This window comes from Melanerpes formicivorus, unplaced genomic scaffold, assembly GCF_026170545.1.
Source record: "Melanerpes formicivorus ecotype bairdi unplaced genomic scaffold, bMelFor1.0.p_v2 SCAF_3, whole genome shotgun sequence".
Lineage (NCBI taxonomy): Eukaryota > Metazoa > Chordata > Aves > Piciformes > Picidae > Melanerpes > Melanerpes formicivorus.
The window spans coordinates 22,697,471-22,717,040 of NW_027142355.1; the positions used below are offsets into that span (position 1 = coordinate 22,697,471).

At 44.4% G+C, this 19,570-nt stretch overlaps 1 protein-coding gene across 1 annotated transcript in view; it reads right to left on the bottom strand.

Moving 5' to 3' along the window:
* Positions 1–125: 125 nt before the first annotated feature.
* GATA3 (GATA binding protein 3) overlaps positions 126–19,570 on the bottom strand; it is a 20,225-nt gene continuing 780 nt past the window's right edge. The window contains exons 2-5 of the mRNA XM_068170931.1: positions 16,884–17,469; positions 13,907–14,052; positions 7,862–7,987; positions 126–1,739 (exon numbers count right to left, since the gene is read on the bottom strand). Of these exons, the coding sequence (XP_068027032.1) occupies positions 1,455–1,739; positions 7,862–7,987; positions 13,907–14,052; positions 16,884–17,469 (1,143 nt within the window). The 3' untranslated portion in view covers positions 126–1,454. The remainder of the gene's footprint in view (positions 1,740–7,861; positions 7,988–13,906; positions 14,053–16,883; positions 17,470–19,570) is intronic.

Here is a 19,570-nt window from a genome sequence, read left to right on the forward strand (position 1 = left end):
AGACACACATTCCCATACCTGTGGTATCTATGTAATAAATACCACCAAAACTAACGGAAACAAATGAAAAAATAAAAAGAAAAACAGACTCCTTTTCCCACCCCCAAGCACAAAACACTTTTAAGTCAACAGAATTTAATCTAGTTTATTCTCAAAAAAAAAAAAAAAAAAGGAGGAAAAAATATGAAAACAAAACAACAACCAAAAAAAAAAAAAAAGAGCAGGTCTTATCACTAGCAGTAAATAAATTTGTACAACCATTCAGTCTGTATAATAGGATGAAATAAATCTACATCTTTCTTATTTTGGTGCATTGAATTGTACATACAAACAACAATTACAGGAACTTGTTCACAATGCATATAGACCTGGAGAATGGCTATCTGACAACCCCTCGTTGGCAATGTCCGCATGTTAACACTGATTGCCCGACACCATTGGTACTTCCTATGTAAAAAGGCCCCTTGGCCAGAAATGAATGATCTTCCTACAGGTTTTATTTATTTAGTTATTTATTCAGTCAGTGAGTTAGTTAATGCATCATCAAAACCATTCTAGCCAGCGCCCTCCCCCTCCCTGGAAGAAAAAAAAAAAAAAATTATAAAAGAAAGAAAGAAAGAAACAAACAAAATAAAAGCCAACAACAAGAGGAAAAAAAAAGAAGAAAAAACAAAATAAAAATAAAGCAAAAGGAGAAGACATGACTGGCAGTTGGTGCATTTGTTCGTAAGACCGCGTTTCCTCTTGGTCTGCATTGTTTGTTCTTCTGGTTTTTAAATTGTCCTCCTGTCCTCTTTTTTTTTGTTTTTTCTTTTTCCTTTAAAAAAAAAAAAAAAAAGCAAAAAAAAACAAAAACCAAACCAACCAACTCTCGGAGTCCTTCATTCCTTTTTTTTTTATCTTTACAGCTCTCCAGATGCAATAAAGTCTTCCTCAAATGTACAGTATTTCTTACAATATAAGTTATATGCAATGTTCAGCGGTTCTTTATTTTTTGTTTTTTAATCATTTTATTTTTTTTCACAGCACTAGAGATCCTGTCCAATAGGGAATGCAAGTTCTGAATGGCTTATTCACAAATGGTATCCAGATTCAGTGGGTAAGAATACATAGACGCCATAGTGAGCTCCTTTAAAAAGTGGCAAACATCACTTTCTTTAAAACTTTTTTTTTTTAACTTTTTTTGTCCTTTTTTGTCTTTTTTTGTCTTTTTTTTGTGATTTTTGTAGTTTTTTTCTGAGATTTTTTTTTTATATTTTTTTTCTCTCTTATGCCTTCAATTTTTTTTTGTTTGTTTTTGTTTATTTGTTTTTTATTCTCTTTTTTTTTTTTTTTTCCCCCACCCTCCCATTTGACTCGGGACATCAGGCCCATAACCACACGCCTGCAAAAATGCAAGTATATAAAGTAAATCTCATTTTGAGACTGTAAGCATTCAGCAGGGGAGTCTCTCGTTAACCCATGGCAGTGACCATACTGGAAGGATGGTGAGGTCCAAAGGAAAGGCTGGATGGAGGATGCATCGGAGTCGGCGTGGTCAGCATGTGGCTGGAGTGACTGAAAGGTGAAATGTGGCTGATGGAGGACATGTGTCTGGAGAGGGCAGCGGGGTTAAAAGAGCTGCTCTTGGGAAAGTCTTCAAGGTTGTCATGGACCTTTTTGCACTTTTTGGACTTGCTAGACATTTTTCGGTTTCTGGTCTGAATTCCTTCTTTCTTCATGGTCAGGGGTCTGTTAATCTAAACAAAAATCAATTATTTATTTTTTTTGCGTTTCCATCCCTTCTCCCCAGATCACCGTAGGATTCATGTACCTCATGTCCAGGCAATCCTGGGAGTGTGCCCAGGACCAGCTGCTCCCCCTCTTCCCCTCATCACAACTACACAACCTCTTTCCCCCCCATCCCAAAATTCAGATCCCACCAGAAAATCCCAAATCCATTTGAAATTTATGAAGATGACAGAAAATTGCTGGCAGAGCCTCACAGGAGTAAATCATGCCCAAATGTCATAGAGATATGAAAACTTTTAGCTATCTGCACATTAGGTAATTGCATCATGTTCAGGAAAGAAACCCATCATTATCACCTTGAAATACTTCCTGCAGACATTGTCTCACCCCAGGGCTTCCTGACTGCTCTGAAACCATTAATAGCAAAAGCTGCTGGGATTTCAGTCCTACAAGGGTTCCCAAACTTTCACAGTGGCATTAGGGAGCTGGACAAACTCTTCACAAAAGCAACAAACATTTCTCTTACTTTTCTTCTTTGGAAAGATTGTGCTCTGGTCCTCTTTTCAAATTTAGTTTAGCAGATACAGTTTAATTTCTAAATCCTTCCAGGTGTTTTTGGAGGTACTAAAACAAGTATCTGTGCTGCCCAGTGGATCATTTTTTACCTTTCATGCAGACTTCTCTACATGAAATCTAAGCATTATATTCTTCTGCATGGGTATAAGCAGCTGCAACAAACAACCATATACTCATCAGAGTTGGGAAAGGGTAGAAAAAGGTCTGCTGAAGCTTCTGCAAGAAATTCCCGTTGCTGCAGAGAGTCACTGACATCACAACATGCATTAGCACAGGTGCTATGAAAACCTCAAAGACCCCACTTGGGAAGGGATTTATGCATCTAATGTCCCTAAACATCCTTTAAAAATGGACTTGGGAGCCTGCATGGGGAGTTACACATGTCCTGCACTGACTCCTCCATAGAATTTCACTCACAGGAGAGCCCAGCAAACCCCCCAGGTCTGAAGACCATTTTTCATAATAAATGAGAGCACACAGCATTGCAGATGGACACTCTGCAAAAGGGAAGAAAGGAAGTTAAAAAAAGAAGAATCTGCTATCCATCAGCAAGTACTATCTCATCCCTGGTAATGGACAACGAAAAGAGGCTTCTACAAGGGTCCTGAATACATCTTCATCCACAAGATCTTAAATCAGTGCAAGAGGCAAAGCACTCCCTTCTTCCAGATCGCTACAGGATTTCACTTGCTCATCAGCTCCTGTTTCCCCACAGCATGGATATCATTCCCAGATTTCTCTCCCCAGAGAGGAAGGAATAAAATATCTTCCTGTAATATGTTCAGATGGATGCGTGAGGAGAGGAAGGACTAGGCTCATCTTCTCTAGTTTAGGCATCCCCAAGTTTGTCATCTCAGTTTGAATTAGTGACTTCATGCTCTCCATACCAGCCCTGATGGGAAACTTCACTTTATCCTAAAAACATGTGAATAAAAGGCCAATTCCTCTACCCAGGGACAAAGGGAACTGGAGGGAGCAGTCCTGCTTGATAACAATTAAAAGGAAGAATCTGCCCATATGCAGGCCAACAACAGCCCTGGGGCAGCAACAAGCAAAAATCTCAAATGTCATAGGCTTTAAATATAACATCAGCCATCTCCCTGGCTTCCTCTCCTCAATGAGGGAACAGGGATACATACACAAGGAAGGAAGGCCCTTTGCTCCAGCTGAATATCTGGGGTGAGAAATCCTTGTCTGGCCTGTTTTAATTTAGACAGTAAAGGCATGCCGGGAGGCAGCCCCAAGTGAGCTCCACCAATCAGCGATGCTGACAACCACCTAGAAATCCCAAACTCAGATGAGTCCAGCTCAGATTTGGGAAGGCACACACCAGCCCTGGCCTCTCTAGCTCCCAATGATGATTTGTATCATGACATTGAGTTTGAGGGGCAGCCAGAACTGATTTCCATATGAAGCAGCAAAGGTGCAGGCACAGAATCTGGCAGTGGCAACAGCCTAGTGTTGGAACTGGGACTGTGCTGACTCTTAGACCAAACACAGGAGTCCTGACCTGTGGAGCATATAGTCATGTCCTGCAGGACAATAAGCACTTCCTCAAAGCAATGTCCTTCACATTTTCACTCAATCACTAGGAACAGATTAGCCCAGGCCATGATTTGATATAAGTGTTAAAGATGGGATTATTACTTTTGCGCAGGGTGGTGACAAAGTCATGGCCAGACCCACAACTGTGGTCATAGATAGCATCCAAGCTGCTAGCTGGACACATCATCCTATTGTACATGATCTCATCCTCTTGGCAGGTGTTGGACCAAAGTGCCAAACATGTAGAACTGGGATAAATATCAGGAGGAGTGAGACCAGCACAAGTCACAGCAGCAAGCTGGAAAATTTTTCCAGTGACTTCAAAGGCCAGTCAAAGGGGTAGTGAAACAAAAGACCCAGAGGGAAGACCCTCTCCATGAAAATTCATTGTGATAAAAATGACAAACACATGCTAAATAAAACTGAACCAGCCCAATGCATGTATATGTGATTCATTAATTGCAGATGGAACAGATTAATTAGGGGCAGGAATTATGCTCTTTGGTTTATCACATGCAAAATATCAGTTGCTCTGCTCTGGGGATGCAGAGCCCTGCTTTAAGATATTGTGAAACAGGCCTTCTGTGAAGAATTTTACCAAATCAATTTCAATTCTCTCATTTCTATGGGAGAAGGCCAGTCTGTTGTACACCTCCAGCAAGGTACACTCTCATCTGTCACTGAAGCAAGTGAAGCCTCATCCTATTGTTAAAAAGGACTGAAATAACATGAACGAGAACCTTATATTCAACAGATCAAATCCAGGGTATAGTCTTAAACATTGTAGGTCTGATCTTGCTCTGACTGAAGACAATGGGATTTTGCCATTGACCTCAATAAGGTCCTGTCACTGAAGCGGATTTATCCTTCAGGCATAGTCATTACAATGTTGGGTTAATCTTCCAGGCTAGCTGTATCTTAGAAAGCACTCTGGGATGCCACAGGATGAAAGGCACTGTATCAGTGTGAAATATTAGTCATTGTTAATACTGGTGTTAATGGAGCCAGCTCTTGTTGAAGTCAGTAGGAGCAGCGCCAGCAGCTTCACTAAACGCACCCCAAGACTATTATGATTATTGCTCGTATGCTACTGACAAATGGGTTTGCTTAAGCTGTGGGAATCAGCAGTAAAACAAACTGATATAGCCCCATGAGAAAAATAGCACCATGAAAAATCAGCCTGCAGTCATTCACTGCAATCATTCCTCATGTGGACTGAAAAAAATGGGTAAGTTTCACCTTTAAATCAGTCTATTAAAAAAACCTTAATAATCTAAGGGTCCATGAAAAAAAAAAATCACCAAATCCAAAGAACAGACAAAATGGAGGAAGGGAGTTAAAAAGAAGCCAAGAATTTGGTACAACCTAGCCTGAAACAAGGTGAAAGCATCTTCCAAGAAGCCCAAGACCTTCTACCAGTGCATTGACGCAACATCTGTGCAGAAACATTCAGCTGTTTGGCAGGGACATGCTACCATGAGCCTCTCTATTTCTGACACCTGCCCTGATGGAGAACTGATGTAGATAAGATACACAAAGGGAGAAGGACCACAGCTTACACATACAACTCTCACATTTTAACAGGCCAGACCAATTTTCAGCCAAGAAACCTCTGGCCATGTGCAATCACTAAATTTCCTCCCTACCTTGAGTAGTATAAAGGGTGATGCTTGTGCCATTCACCAGGCAGTCAGCACAGCTCCTGAGTCCTGCCTCCCAGCAGCCAAAAAGAAAGGGCATCTCCATGAAGCTACCTTACAGAAAAACCCCACACCTCTTTAGTGTCTCAAGTACAGTGTGGCCTTGACAGTCACAGCTTCTGAAGCACAATGTGGCCTTTACAGTTACAGCCCCTAAAGCCATTTGGACTGCAGAATAATGTTCCAGTGCTCTACATCTTTAAAGCTGAGGGTGATACGTTCAAAGACCCTCAGCTGCGATGTCGCCCATTCCTCACCACATTAATAAGCATCATCTTAAAAAACTAAAAACAAAAGGAACTACCCACTCATAGCCAGATTTTGGTATCCTTGCCCAGTTATATTGCTACACACAGTATCTCAGTCCTCTAGGGGCTTTCTTTTAAGCAGGTCCCATTAATGGCATTGCTCATAAGGCAAGATACTACTTGACTTTGGTAAGTAGCTGTGCTGAGCTTTTAAGCAACTGTCAGTGTGTTTAATTAACGTGAAAATGGTTCCAATGTGCTCAAGGCCTGCCCCATGTCACGAATTTCACAGCTGAATTGGAGTTTCGCTAAACAGTGGATCTAGAGGTCAACCCAGGCCAACTAGGTTCACAATTTAAGTGTGAAAAAGAAAAGAATGCGCTCTTGCAGGTTCATTTCTGGAGAACCCCAGCACCCAGGCACCTTAGAAGAAAGTCCTCCAGGAAGATGTCTACAATGCAGGTAGAGAGATCTGAACTCGTCATCCTGCCAGCTTTTGCAGTCACTGGGAGAAAATGCACTGCCTTCAAGAATACAAGTAACCTTATCCAAACACAAGCATCTCCATTAGGTCCAATAAATGGCACCTGAGAAGAGCCTGGTTTCTTCAAAGGGCTTTGCTGGGATACAGGGGAAGGAGCTCAGGTATAGATCTCTTTATGGGTCTTCCAAGCTATGTGATTTAAGTCCTAACACTGGTGGCTACCAGGCCAAAATGAAAACATTGCACACACAAAGACTCCTCCAGTGAAGCTGGCTGATCTTGTTCCCTTCTTGCCATGGCACTAGCAAACAGAATATTTTCTTGTGATATCCTAGGAGCTTTCACTTCATGTTCAATGCCTTTGTTTGCAGTGATCACACTTGAGAGTTTGATGACAAGCTTGCTTGCTACATGGGACTCAAAACATGCTGAAATGCCTGCCCAGTAAAGAGTAAACACCTTTGTTTTTTTCCCAGAAGAGATGCCTCTCACAAAACAGGTGAAAAAAATAGCCTGGTTGTTGCTTTTTTCCCTTTTTTTTTTTTCCTACTTAATCCAAACTTGTTTACTTATCCCAAGAAACCAAAGAGCTTGAAATGACAAATGGAAAGGACTCAGGCACCACGAGGGTTGGGTGCCCCATGAAACCCTATCTGTCTTTGATGTGTTTACATGGGCAGACATGAGGGCAAAACATAGTCCAAGATGTCTAAAGTCAAACATAAAACAAATGACCACTAAGAAAAAAAAAAAGTATATCAAAGCAGAGAAATTGAAAATCTTTTCCTCCTTCTAACATAAAAATTATTCTAATGCCACATGTGGAATGAGACTAATAGGAGTAGCCTTAAGACTCCTTTATTAGCTGTATTACTCAGTAGAAGACTTTTCAGATCCCTTTAGTTCTTTCCCTGGGGCACATATCACTGATCCTGCAAGCTGACTCTGCATGGAGATATTAGATTAAATCTGCCAGCCATTTCATTTCATTTTTCCTTCCCTTCCATGACAGATGCCTTAAAATTCACATCACAGGTTGAGCAGACTCTGCAACTCACTAACTAAATCAAGTCCTTTTTGGTTTAGGAACCATTTGCGTCTACCAGGGCAAACACAAGACCTAAATAAGTCATCCTTGGGGACCGGCGGAGAGACAGCCACAAACCCAAGAAAAATCTAAATAGTTGCTGGCACATTTTGCCTTTTTTCCAGAGTCCGCATTTGCTGGAGGAACCAAGCTACGTATACAAGGGGTATCAGCTTGCAGGACAGCATGTTGTCTTTTCCAACACACTGAGCCCAATCAGCAGTGGATAATGTCTCTCTGTGTTGATCCACTCCTCCTTTCTTGGCTCAGGCATGGGAAAGTTCTAATATTACCTGTGGACAGCCCTGGTTTATAACTCCCCAAGTTGGACTGGCAACATTTGAGGGGATACCAACTCATCTCTCCAATCCCCAAGGTCCCCAGAGTTCTTGGCATCACCCAAGACTGGAATCCCTTAAGCCAAGGAAGTGGTTGTACCACGGAGCACCAAAACTGAGGCCCCATTCTTGAGTGTAGCAGTCACACTTACATTGTGCAGCTTGTAGTAGAGCCCGCAGGCGTTACAGACTGGATCGCCGTTGGCATTTCTCCTCCACAGGGTGGTAGTGGTGGTCTGACAGTTTGCACAGGACGTGCCCGCCCTCCTGGCTGCAGACTGCAAGGAGGGGGAGAGACAGGGGAAGAGAGGGAGACAGGGAGGGAGAAAAAAAAAAAAAGTTACCAAAAAAAAAATGCAATCAGCGAAACTGCTGAGAAAGAAAACATCAACCCTGCAGGACTGACGCACATCGGCAGAGGCCTCCAGAAACTGGCTTGTGAGAACAAATAATAATTCTGAAAAAAATCCCCAAGGTACTTTAATCGCAAATTATATACAAACTGAATCAGGTGCCAAAGGGCATCCGAAAAGTGAGTGCTAAACCTCTGATAGAACTCATCAAAATTAGCATCATTGGCACAGCCCATTCCAGAGGGGAAAATATTATTTAAATGCCAACATGTCTTTCCATCTTAATTCTCTCAGACCCCCCAGGGGTCTAATTCTGCAGTCAAGGCCTGAACCAACAATTGCCAGAGTCAATGGCATGAGTCACACCAGCTCCAGCAAGCTCAGGGTGAGACCAAGGCTGAGCATGGTGGGCAGCTGCTCGCCGGGTCCAACCGCAAGCACAGCCTGGTCCCGTCAATTCAGCTCAGCTTCAAAGGATACAGGCTCCAGATCGGAAATAACACTGTGGCAAGGAGTGAGAATCCCAACTTTTTAATTACACCCTTCTGCAGCCTAAACCTTCATGTTTATTTAAAGATTGGTAATGAGCCCAAAAGAAGAATTTTACCATTTCATAAACAGGGAAGAACAAGAAAAAGAAGTCTACATGTCAAGGTGTATAAAGGAGTTTTTTTGTTAGCTGCAATAATGAGTTAACAAAGCCAAATTTAGCAAAGTTGCTCCCCTTTCAGATGCATGAATTCATTCTCATCATATAAAAACTGTAGCTTGAGCAAACAAATTGCCCTTCTGCTACTGAAGGAGGAAAAGGAGTTTGCAAACTTGTATGCTTGTTTGCATGTGTGTAAGTGCCCACAGCTCCTAAAAAAAAAAGAGACCTTTAGATCCCAGTCCTATCTCTTCTCCATCAATATGACACAGTCCCAGAGCTCTGATTTCATCATGATGCATTTGCTTTCAGTGGGACTGCTCATGTGCTTAAAGTTAAAACATGTGCTTAAGCGATTTGCCAGATCATAGCAATGCTTGGCACCTTGCAGAACTGAGCCTTTAATGCTCTCTTTTGTGCTCTTACTGTTTCGAATTTACCCCTCACCCCACACAGCCGCACACTGTAGCACATCCAACATTTGAGAAAGCGAAAAAGGAAGAAAAAAGAAAAAGAAGAAGAAAAAGAAGAAAAAGAAGAAAAAGAAGAAAAATAAAAAGAAGACAAAAAAGAAAAAGAAGAAAAAGAAGACAAAAAAGAAAAAGAAGAAAAAGAAGACAAAAAAGAAAAAGAAAAAGAAAAAGAATATGAAAAAGAAAAAGAAGACGAAAAAGAAGACGAAAAAGAAGACGAAAAAGAAAAAGAAGACGAAAAAGAAGACGAAAAAGAAAAAGAAGACGAAAAAGAAGACGAAAAAGAAAAAGAAAAAGAAGACGAAAAAGAAGACGAAAAAGAAAAAGAAAAAGAAAAAGAAAAAGAAAAAGAAAAAGAAAAAGAAAAAGAAAAAGAAAAAGAAAAAGAAAAAGAAAAAGAAAAAGAAAAAGAAAAAGAAAAAGAAAAAGAAAAAGAAAAAGAAAAAGAGAACAAGAAATACCACATCTTTGGACACCATACAACAAACCCCAAATGCAAATATGGACACTGGCACAGTGCAACTGTTAATACCAGCTCCTGTTAGGTCATGTTGCAATTTTAATCATAATTGAATGTGGTGTAGGTGGAGAGAGGATGGGTTGGTTTTGTTTTAGATAGAGTAGGATTTTTTTTTCTTTTAATTAGACAAACAGGACTGTCTTAAAAAATAAATAATATGATGTTTGGGAGCACCAGGAAGCATCACAGAAAGCCTGATCAGACAGAAAGGGGCTCTCACCGGCTGCCCGTGGGGACAGTTCCATTGTGCCTGGCCATAAACCACACGGAAACAAGCCAATCTTAAACCCACTGAGACCTCTAGCTGACTTCTCTGTGCTGATGGCAAGCAGGGTCTAGAAATGGCACATGGGTCTTTGGTTACAAAAATCATATTGCAGACAGGAGAATCTGAAGCAGCCCAGCATGTACAACCTTCACAAATGTGCACACATGCCTTGGCCCTGTCCTACTCCAGATCATGCCACGGCCTCAATTTTGGTTCTCATCAAATTCACCAGGATAATGAGGGTTTCAAACACAGCACAGACACAACAGCATGGAGAGCCATGCTCTCATCAAGACTTGGGGGACAAATATGCAGGTCACTTCCTCTCTGTCTCCCACCAAACAGCACACATGGCTCAGAGCCTGGATTGAATTTTTCAGTGTCAGCTTTGCCTTTATCAGATCCAAAAATCAAGCCTAAGGAAATTTCTTAAAACCAGTGATTTTTGACTCAGCCCACACAGGGGAAACATCCCCTTTGAAGATATTTGGGGTTTCTACATAGCCCATGCTGTAATTTCTCTCATGGCAAGCACATCTAAAAGTCACTACCTTGCTACCTTCTAACAAACTCTGGCACTAAATAAACCAATAAATCACAACATCTACTGTGTTCTATACAACCTTTTCCATCTGCCGTGTTTCCCCTACAAAACTGAGCACCCATAGCTGAATATTTTAATTTCTGTGATCTTTGGGTCCCAGACTGTGCCTTTTATGCCATACCAACTCATTCTGGAGACACCAGCAGTGGGCAGGAAACAATGAATGCTATTGTAACAGCTTCCAGCAATGGCATCCACTGATGCTACTCACCGATCTGAACCCGGCCATGCAAGTCATGGGATGACTAAGAGGGAGCTCCATATCATCTGTAGAACCAGACCTCACGGCCCAGTTGCATGTGAGCAAGGGCATAACTTCAAGATCACTAGCAGTAATGAGAAGGTGGAATTGAGGATGGTGCAGAAGGAATCAAGCACTAACAAAGATGCTTAATTAAGGGGCATTTTCAGTGTCTGGATTTACACAGGGTACCCACAAAGCTGCAAGCATCATCTTCCTACAATAAGACTGCACGTTCATGGGCTTTCCAAGAAACTGGCGGTAATCCTTACAAAACCAGCACAGTTGGACACAGAAACAGAGAGCTCTTCATCCACATGGGAAGAGAAGAAAATCTCAAAATATCAGTAACAGGGCTGCCACTGGCTTCAAAAAGGGCAAGAATAGTCTCCAGGAGGGCTCTAGAGGAGCAGTGACATGGTACTATATGCCTGTTCCTGATGCCCTGCCAATATCTCACAATCTTCCATCTTCTCCCCAAAGCAAACCTGTCTGAGTCCCCTTGACCAGCAAGGCTCCATCCATCTCCGCTAAAGGAAGCCTTTACAAAGACACCCCTTGAATTTAATGAGGCTTGGGCTGGATTCTCAGCATCTAAGGATTTATTTGCCTTCTATCTCCAACCCATCAGAGCCCTGTCATTAGTTTCAGTGTGTCTGGGATCAGAGCCTACAAAACCAGCCCAAGGAAACCTGTGGCAGAAGGAGAGGAGTGTGCACTGGATCCCCACTCTCAGTCCCCATCCACGCGCCACCTTTCCCAGCTCATTTGCCTTCACAAGTTAGGGAAAATCAAGTGAAGCTACAGACATGCTCACACATCTACACACATGAAATACAAACACCAGCCCAGCTCTAGTGCCTTCTAATTGGTTGATTGGTTGGTTCTTGAGGTTTTTGTTTGGTTTGGGTTGGTTGTTTTGTGGAGTTCAGCAAGGGAAATAAATATGGATACCAAAAGCACTAGAAATCTTTCTCCTGTTTTTTTACCCCAGACAGTGATGGGGGGAAAAAAGATATTTTATATATATATAATGTCCCCTATTTGGCAAAGGCCACATTCAAAGGAACTTTTTGCAACTGAAAACTTAAACTAAAATGTCCAAGGCTGGAGTGATTATGCAAGACAAGGTCTCTCTTTTATATTTTCCTTTCCTTCTCTTTCTCTCTCTCTCTCTCTCTTTTTTTTTTTACCCAGGAATGACCTTTTACAATGTATTTATTTATGCAGTTCATTTTACATGTGCTGGGCTGAGGGTGACTCGGGACATTCTTTCATGGTTCCATCAGACACCTTTTGAAAGCTTTTCCCCTCCTTCCCTAGCCGCTTTCCTATTCTGCCTCCCTCTCCACTTGTTTGGATATGCTCAAGCTCCTGTGTGTTTGGGTTGGGGAAGCAGAGCTGTTGTTTAGGAGTTATCTCCAGGGCTCAGATATCCGGCAGCTTTTTCCTAGGAAGTTAACTTTACATATAAAGAGAGAACAAGGAGAAAGGGGAAAAAAAAAAAACACCCAAACAAATGAGGGGTATGTGTTTAAGAGAGAAGGGCCAGGGGGAGGACAAGAGAACAAGAGAGCTGCCCACAAAAAACAAAAAAAGAAAATTAAGTCCCAGCCTGTACTTCCCTCCCTAGAAAGCTTTTCCTTTTTTCTAACAAGGCTATGAAAGATGAGGGAGGCCAATGTTTTACTATGTGGGAAAAGCCCATATAGGAAGGCATGGAGAGATTTTGCTCATGGGAAGTTTGGGGTAAAGGAGCAAACCCACATCTTTCCCAAAATGAGCACAGTCAGAGAGAGCTGAAGCTCCTGTCTCTTGCAATGAACCCCTCCTGGGGCTGTATCCTGTAAATATTTCCCAGAGCCTATGGGAATAACATCAGTCCAATCTTGTGGACATCTCACAGGTGAGGAAGATCAATCCACATCTAAGAGTTATCAGACCAAGACCATGAGCATCTTCATGGGTAACACAAGGCCAGTGAATGACCCTTCTCCCACCTGCAGGATCCAGCCATGCCAGACACAAGCCTCATAGAACCAACTGGATCTATCCATCAGCTCAGAAACTCCATGGAGAGCATCTTTCCCTCCACTTTTTGAGCCAGTCCCAGGAGCCCATCCATGTCTTTAATCCTAACAAAATTAATCGTGCCTCAATTCAAAACAGTCAATAACTTCCCAAGCAGGGAACATAATTTTTTTTCCCCCACTTGATATAATTTTCCCCTTGAGGTTTGCCTGATTATTTGCCAAATATGCTTCAACACATTTATTTGCCAGACCTTTTTGTGGCTTCCAGGGAAATCCAGAAAAGGGTGGCTGGAGATGCTGTAATGTGTTGCTCATACGTAGTACAGTCATGAGAATTCCAACTATTATTTTCAATATTTACCTACACTTTTCCTCTTCCTACAACTTCTGTGGCCCTGGGCATACACTTAGCTTTGCCCAGTCGCCAGGATTTGTCATTCCCTGGTGTCCTTACTCACACTGACTCAAAGGGGAATGACACAATTTCATATCCCTATACCTCACCTATGAATGACCACACTATATTCAAGTGGTACCGGGACCACCAGCCAAGCACTTTGCAGGACCAAGGTCTATCCAATGTCCCAGTGACACACAGTACTCGGCTTGAGTTCACCTTCCACAATATTGCTAGCTAAGGGGGATGAGATACACTTGGGAAAGCAAAGACAACAGTATGGAGAGCCCGGAAGAAAATCCTTGGTCACTATGTTCTGTGCCTCTGGAAAGGCCTATTGTCCTTGGGTTGCCATCCAGAAGCACTGTGAGGAGCTATCTGTCTCGTGGAGACCTGAGAGAAAACATAGTTCTGCTTTGTAGGAAGCTCTGGATCTTGATTATTTTTTTTAAACCTATTTTGCAGTTTGCCAAAGGAACAGACAACTGAGGGCCCACAGCAGCTGGGAGCACCTCTCCAAGCATGCCGCTTCTCAGCCCCTTGATGCAGTGGGAGCAGATTTTGGAGATGGCTGAGCTTCCTTGGCCATCCCAAGCTGCAGACAAGATGCAGTAGGTGCAGAAGAAGGAAAAGAGAGAACCAAAAAGAAGGAGACTCACCAGTCTTCTCTTGGGCTTGATCAGGGGTCGGTTCTGCCCATTCATTTTGTGATAGAGTCCACAGGCATTACACAAATAGTGCCCGGTGCCATCTCTTCTCCACAGAGGGGTTGAGGTAGCCCCACAGTTTACACACTCCCTGCCTTCTGGAAACAAGACAGCACATAGTTCACTTAAGGAAAGCAGAGGTAACAAGGGCTGGGAAAAGCTCCCCTATGCCAAAAATCCCCAATCCCTTGGGAGACCCAGCAATACCAGACCCTGCCAGTCCTCTCCAAGCAAGGGTCCAAGGCCATGGCTGAGCAACATTTCTGGCACAGGCTGGGGAGATTCTGGTGGGGCCAGATCCTGTCTCTCTCCCTAACACCATTCTGCAGGCAGCATCAGGCCTGTGTCCCAGAAGTAAGGAAGGGGTATGGTGTCAGTGGCAACCCAGGCCATTGGCTGGCTTGAGAGGTACCTTGGAGAAGCTCTCTTCTCCCACAGGTTCCCCCTTTGAGAAGAGTGCTGACAATTTCCTCTCACCTCTGGATTAAGGGCATATACAGCCCTCCACACCCCGCATTGCCATATAGACCAGACATACCTTGTCAGGCTTTGCAAGGAGCCTTCAACCCTCTCCAGCCCAAGATGGAGGGATACCAAATGTAAGTCAAGGCCATCCTTTCTGATGTGTATGAGGACACAAGGGTCACTCCTTGAGCACTGCCAATGCTCTCAGCGTGGTACATGAGCTGGGGGTGCTATTCATTTGGCCTTGGGTCAAACCACAACAGGGACCCCCAATATAATCAAACAATCAAAACACCTTCTCAGCCCTGGCCAATACACAACCACTCTGACAACATCTGCTATTGATTAATTTGCAATTAAGCTGCCACCGCCCAACTTCTGTAAACTCCTCTGGCTTCTCCATCTCATCCACAGCCTGATGGTCCATTCCTGATATTTGGAATCCCAGACATCCCTGAAATTACTTGAGCCCTGATCAGTGTCTTTCCTTCCTTTTTAGTACATCTCTATCCTCTCCTCAGCTATCAGGAGGTTTGTGTCAGCCAGCCCACCATCTCTCAACCTGGAGGAGGGAATTGTGGGGAGGATGTGAACATGCTTCTCAGATACTTTCAGAAGGTTGAGTGGTTTTTTTGGTTGGGTGTTTGATTCATCATTTTATTGGGTATTTTTCATGCACCTAGCCCATCTGAGAGCAGCAAAAGACCTCAGTCGACCAGAACAGAGCTAACTCAGCCCAGAGCTGGCTCCCCACTGCCCCAGCATTCGAGTAAGAGGCATCCGCACCCTAACCACAAACGGCAACCGTTTTTCCAGAACCTTTTCACTAAACCCTCTCACACCCGTCAACACCAAAAACAAAATTAGACATTTGCAGCCCTTTCTCCCTCTTTCATCCTACAAAAACACCTCCTCCCTCCTTTTCCTCCACCACTACCCCTTTTCTCTTGCAAGCTTCCCAGCTTGTAAAAATCAACTTTAAAAAGAATTTTTTTTAATTGTTGTTGTTGGGGTTGGTTTTTCACGAACCACAGATGTGTCTCTCGAAGGTAAAGTAACAGAAAGTGGCAAAAGGAAAAGAAGAGACGGGGTGAGGAGGGTGGGCAAGCCGGTTTGAAAATACCGCGCAGCCGGTGCCCCGGCGGGAGCTGCGACAGCCGGGGGCGGGGGGGGGGGGGGGGGGGGGTACAGTCACAGCCCGGCTTGTACCGGGAGGACCGAGAATAAACCTATCCCTACCACGACAAGGCACCCGGTCAGTCCCGGAGCCAGGCGGGGAGAGGCTCCCGTTAATACCCCGGTGGTTTTGTTCCACTCCGGTTAAAAGGGGGCAAGCCGCTCCGGGGCTAGTTGAGTCTCTGTCCCTCTCTTTTGTTTTACTCCATCTCTCTCTCTCCTGCTTTCATGTACAAAACATACAGGTCTGGGGTTTTTTGTCACTCTAACCGCATCCGGACTCTATTAAAGTTCCTGGCGCTGGATAAACAATGCAACTGTCGCGTGCAGCAGTCTGAAAATAATTGGATTAGCTCAAACATATCAGCTAAATAGAGACAGTCCCTGCTCAGACAGACAGAGTAAATGTCACCCTGGAAAAACCCTGAAAACTGATCTCATTCATGCCAGGCAACCCTGCAGCAGCCTCCTCGGAAAGAGGAGGTGGGGGGGGGGAGGGAAAGTCTTCTAACTAATCGCCCCTTGCACATACACACATCCCTCGCCTCACACTCTACCCCTCTCTGTACACAAATATCCAAACCCGCAGCCTTCAGCCTCCTGGAGCCGGAGGCGCGAAATTCCCACCCCTTGCTCAGCGGGGTGCGCACAGCTCCGGGACCCCCTCCCGAAACGGTGTGGCCAAGAGGATGCTTTTAGGGTCTTGCACTAGAGGTGGACAAAGACCCTGCACAGAACTGGATGGGGCAGCTCCCCGCCCGGGACACACACACAGAGCCTCAGAGAAAATCCTCCCGGCACCTCCGGGCGCCGCATGGGAAGAGGCCCTGGGAAGAGAGGCGGAGGACAAGCGAGGGAAGTTGGCCGGGATTTGGTACCACTATTGAAATGCAGAACAGATACACTAATGCTGCGGTTCCCTCGGTTTCACTTCCTCCATAGGCACCGCAGCTGAGCGCACCTTAGGTGCTTGGCATAACCGCTCCCGGGGGGATTTGGGCTACTTGGATGCGGTTGGGGATGGGCACCTGGGGTGGGACCCTCAGCGGGGGTTGGACAAGGTGGGAGATTTGGATAAAAAGTCAGCAGGACAACCTGTAGGGAAGGTAAAGCCGCGTCTGTGTGTCCCTGGGGGCTTCAGCCCCTGCTGCTTTCACCACATGGATGTCTGTGTGCATCCCTTTGTGCGCAAAGAGGAGAAGAGGGCACGGCCTTATCCCTTTGCTCCCCGTTTCCTCCCATAGCTTCCTCTCTCGAGCAATGAGGATGAAGAAGCCAAAAGCCCTACCTGTGCTTGACCGTGCTTTCGGTCGCGATTTACACCCAAACCCAGTCGGTGATCCTCCTAGGAGGCTACTGGGGGGGAAAAGTCCAGAGCCATATTCTGGGACATACGGTGGGTAGGTAGTGATGGGGTGATGAGCAGAGGAGGTGGCTCCTCCTAAAGAGGCCATGCTGCTCCGAGAGTGAGAGGACTCCAACTTCATGGTATCAGCCAGGGACACCTGATATTTGATGCATTCCTTCTCATCCTGCCGGGTGGAGCCGGTAGAGCCGGGGGTGGAAATGGACGGATCCGGGGACACATCTTTAGGAGGAGTCGGTGGGAAGGTGAAAAGGTGCGGGCTGGAGTGGCCGGCAGATAAAGTGGAAGAGGAGGCGGGTGGGTAGACGGAAAGGGGTCCCGGTGAGCTGTGATGGATGGAAGTCTTGGAGAAAGGGCTGAGGTTCCAAGGGGAAGCGCTGTGGTGGCTGCTCAGCGCCTTGCTCCCGTCCAGCCAGGGCAACGAGCCGTGCAGCAGCGGTGGCCGGCACACCTGGCTCCCTGCTCGGAGAAAGCACAGCGAAACTCCTGTTACACTCCCTTCGCCACTCTAGCAAGCCCCCAGAGGGGAGTACCAAGCTGTACTCCCTCTTCCCTCCTTTCCAAAAGGCTCGGCGTGCCGGGGGAGCAAGACAAAATACATCTAATGCAAACCCCCAGTCCCCTTTACAAACTAAAATTTGAAAGCTGTAATGGTCCGAGGTAGCAGCCAGGATCCATCTCAGAAGTTGGTCTCCCGGTCGGGACCCCCACTGAGCGAGGATGTCAACCCTGGGACACGGGATCTGGCTAGCCCAGCTTCACTCTCTCCTTTTTCCAGACAATTCCATGCAGACTTTGAAGCGAAAATCCTATGTGAAATTGGCAAGCCCCGACTGCAGAAATTATTTATTTATTTATTAGCTAGAAAATAATAACTAGAAGGCAATTGTGAGCTACAAACCCTAGGAATAATCTGGCCGAACGAAGAAGACCAAAATATGCCCACAGATGTGGTAATAACCTTTCCCTCAGAGCTGATAAACCTTGCAAACTGCCCGATTCGTCTTTTTTTGTTGTTCTTCCACGAGGTTGAATATAAATGTTAGACGGCTTTTTGGTAATGATGTGGCACATGCAAAGAGCACCAACTGCCTCAAAAGTAACTCTCCATCCCCTTCTTACGACAAAAGTTCCTTTGCTTGTATTTAAATTACAGACCTGCTCTTTGCCACAAAACCCAGTGGATTTACTCAGTCAAATTTGTGTTTGGTTTTTGTTTTGGGTTGTTTTTGGGGGGGGGGGGGGGGAGGGGAAGGGGGTTCCCTGTGGTTATAAATGTACTTAAGGGATGGTACCTAATATTTTAAATTCATTTATTGCTAAAAAAAAAAATATAGAGAGATCCAAAGAGTCAAATTTACCTAAATGCAGAACAAGTTGGGCAAATTGCTGTAAGCTAGAAAACAGGTTATTCAACTGAAGAAGGGGAGTTTGTACCTGCTAATGAAGCCCTGGAAAGGTATTGACATATAGAGACATAAGAGGTATTGTGATCTGTGTGTATAGCTGGCTAAACAGACAGAAGGAGAGATGCAAACACAGATCTATAGAGGCACAGGTAGTTGAAGAGCTGGTGCAGGGTGTACTTGTATCTTTGCATGGGAGTCTTGTGTGTCTAGAAAATCTCTTAGCCTGTTTTCACTGTGCATTTATGAACAATACTGAAAGTAGCTACTCTAAAGGAAGGAAAGGTGGATTATACGAATAGAAAGGGTCAACATTCATTATCTTCTCCAGGAAGTAGCATAGTAAATAATATTCAAGCTAGATCAGAGAGACCACATTTCCCACTTTCTGACTGATATATTGGGGGAAAAGAAATGAAAAGAAAAGAAAGAAGGGACAAAGGCTGCTGATCCCTAGAAATAATTGTTTTAAAGGGACTAATGGCAGGACAATGCAGTTACTGAGGCGGAGCCTAATGCAGACTCGCACTCAACAAGTAGCTGAAGGCTGGGAGCAGCGCCCTAAACCAGGGTCGGCTTCCAGCTCCACTCGCTTATCCCACTCACTTCTCCTTGATGTTGGGGTGATTTCCACAGCAAACCTCGTGTATTTTTAGATTTCACCACAGAGGTCACTGTCTGGCTTCATAAATCAGCATCAGCTTTTTTCCCTCCTTTTTAAAGAGTTTTCCCTTTTCACTACTATTTAATCATACAGGTAAGCTCCAGCTATAAAAACTGGATCTATCCAATTCTTCATCAAAGATGACATCAAAACACCCCATTCCTCCACAGACTTGGGCCCCATCGACCCCAGATATTCCATCTCCTTTCTAAAACTGTGAGTCAGGAACCAAAATTCACACGGTGGATCATTAACTTCCTTCAGACCCTCAGGAAAACACACTAGGTCTGATACCTAATTTCACCAGAGATTTAGTTATTTTCCTTTATTCCTTATTTTTCACACACGCTGTGGTGCCATTCTGCGTGGTGCATGTGCAAACTTTTCAACCACAGCAAAACAAGCTCACAAGTGCGAATGAAAATAGCCCAAGCCGTGAGGACAGCAGGGTCATTTTCACACCCCTGCTCTCCAGTTGCTTTTCTTCTGCAGAGCAGTTTAATCGTGCAAAAACTAAACACCGTATTGAAAACCCTAAC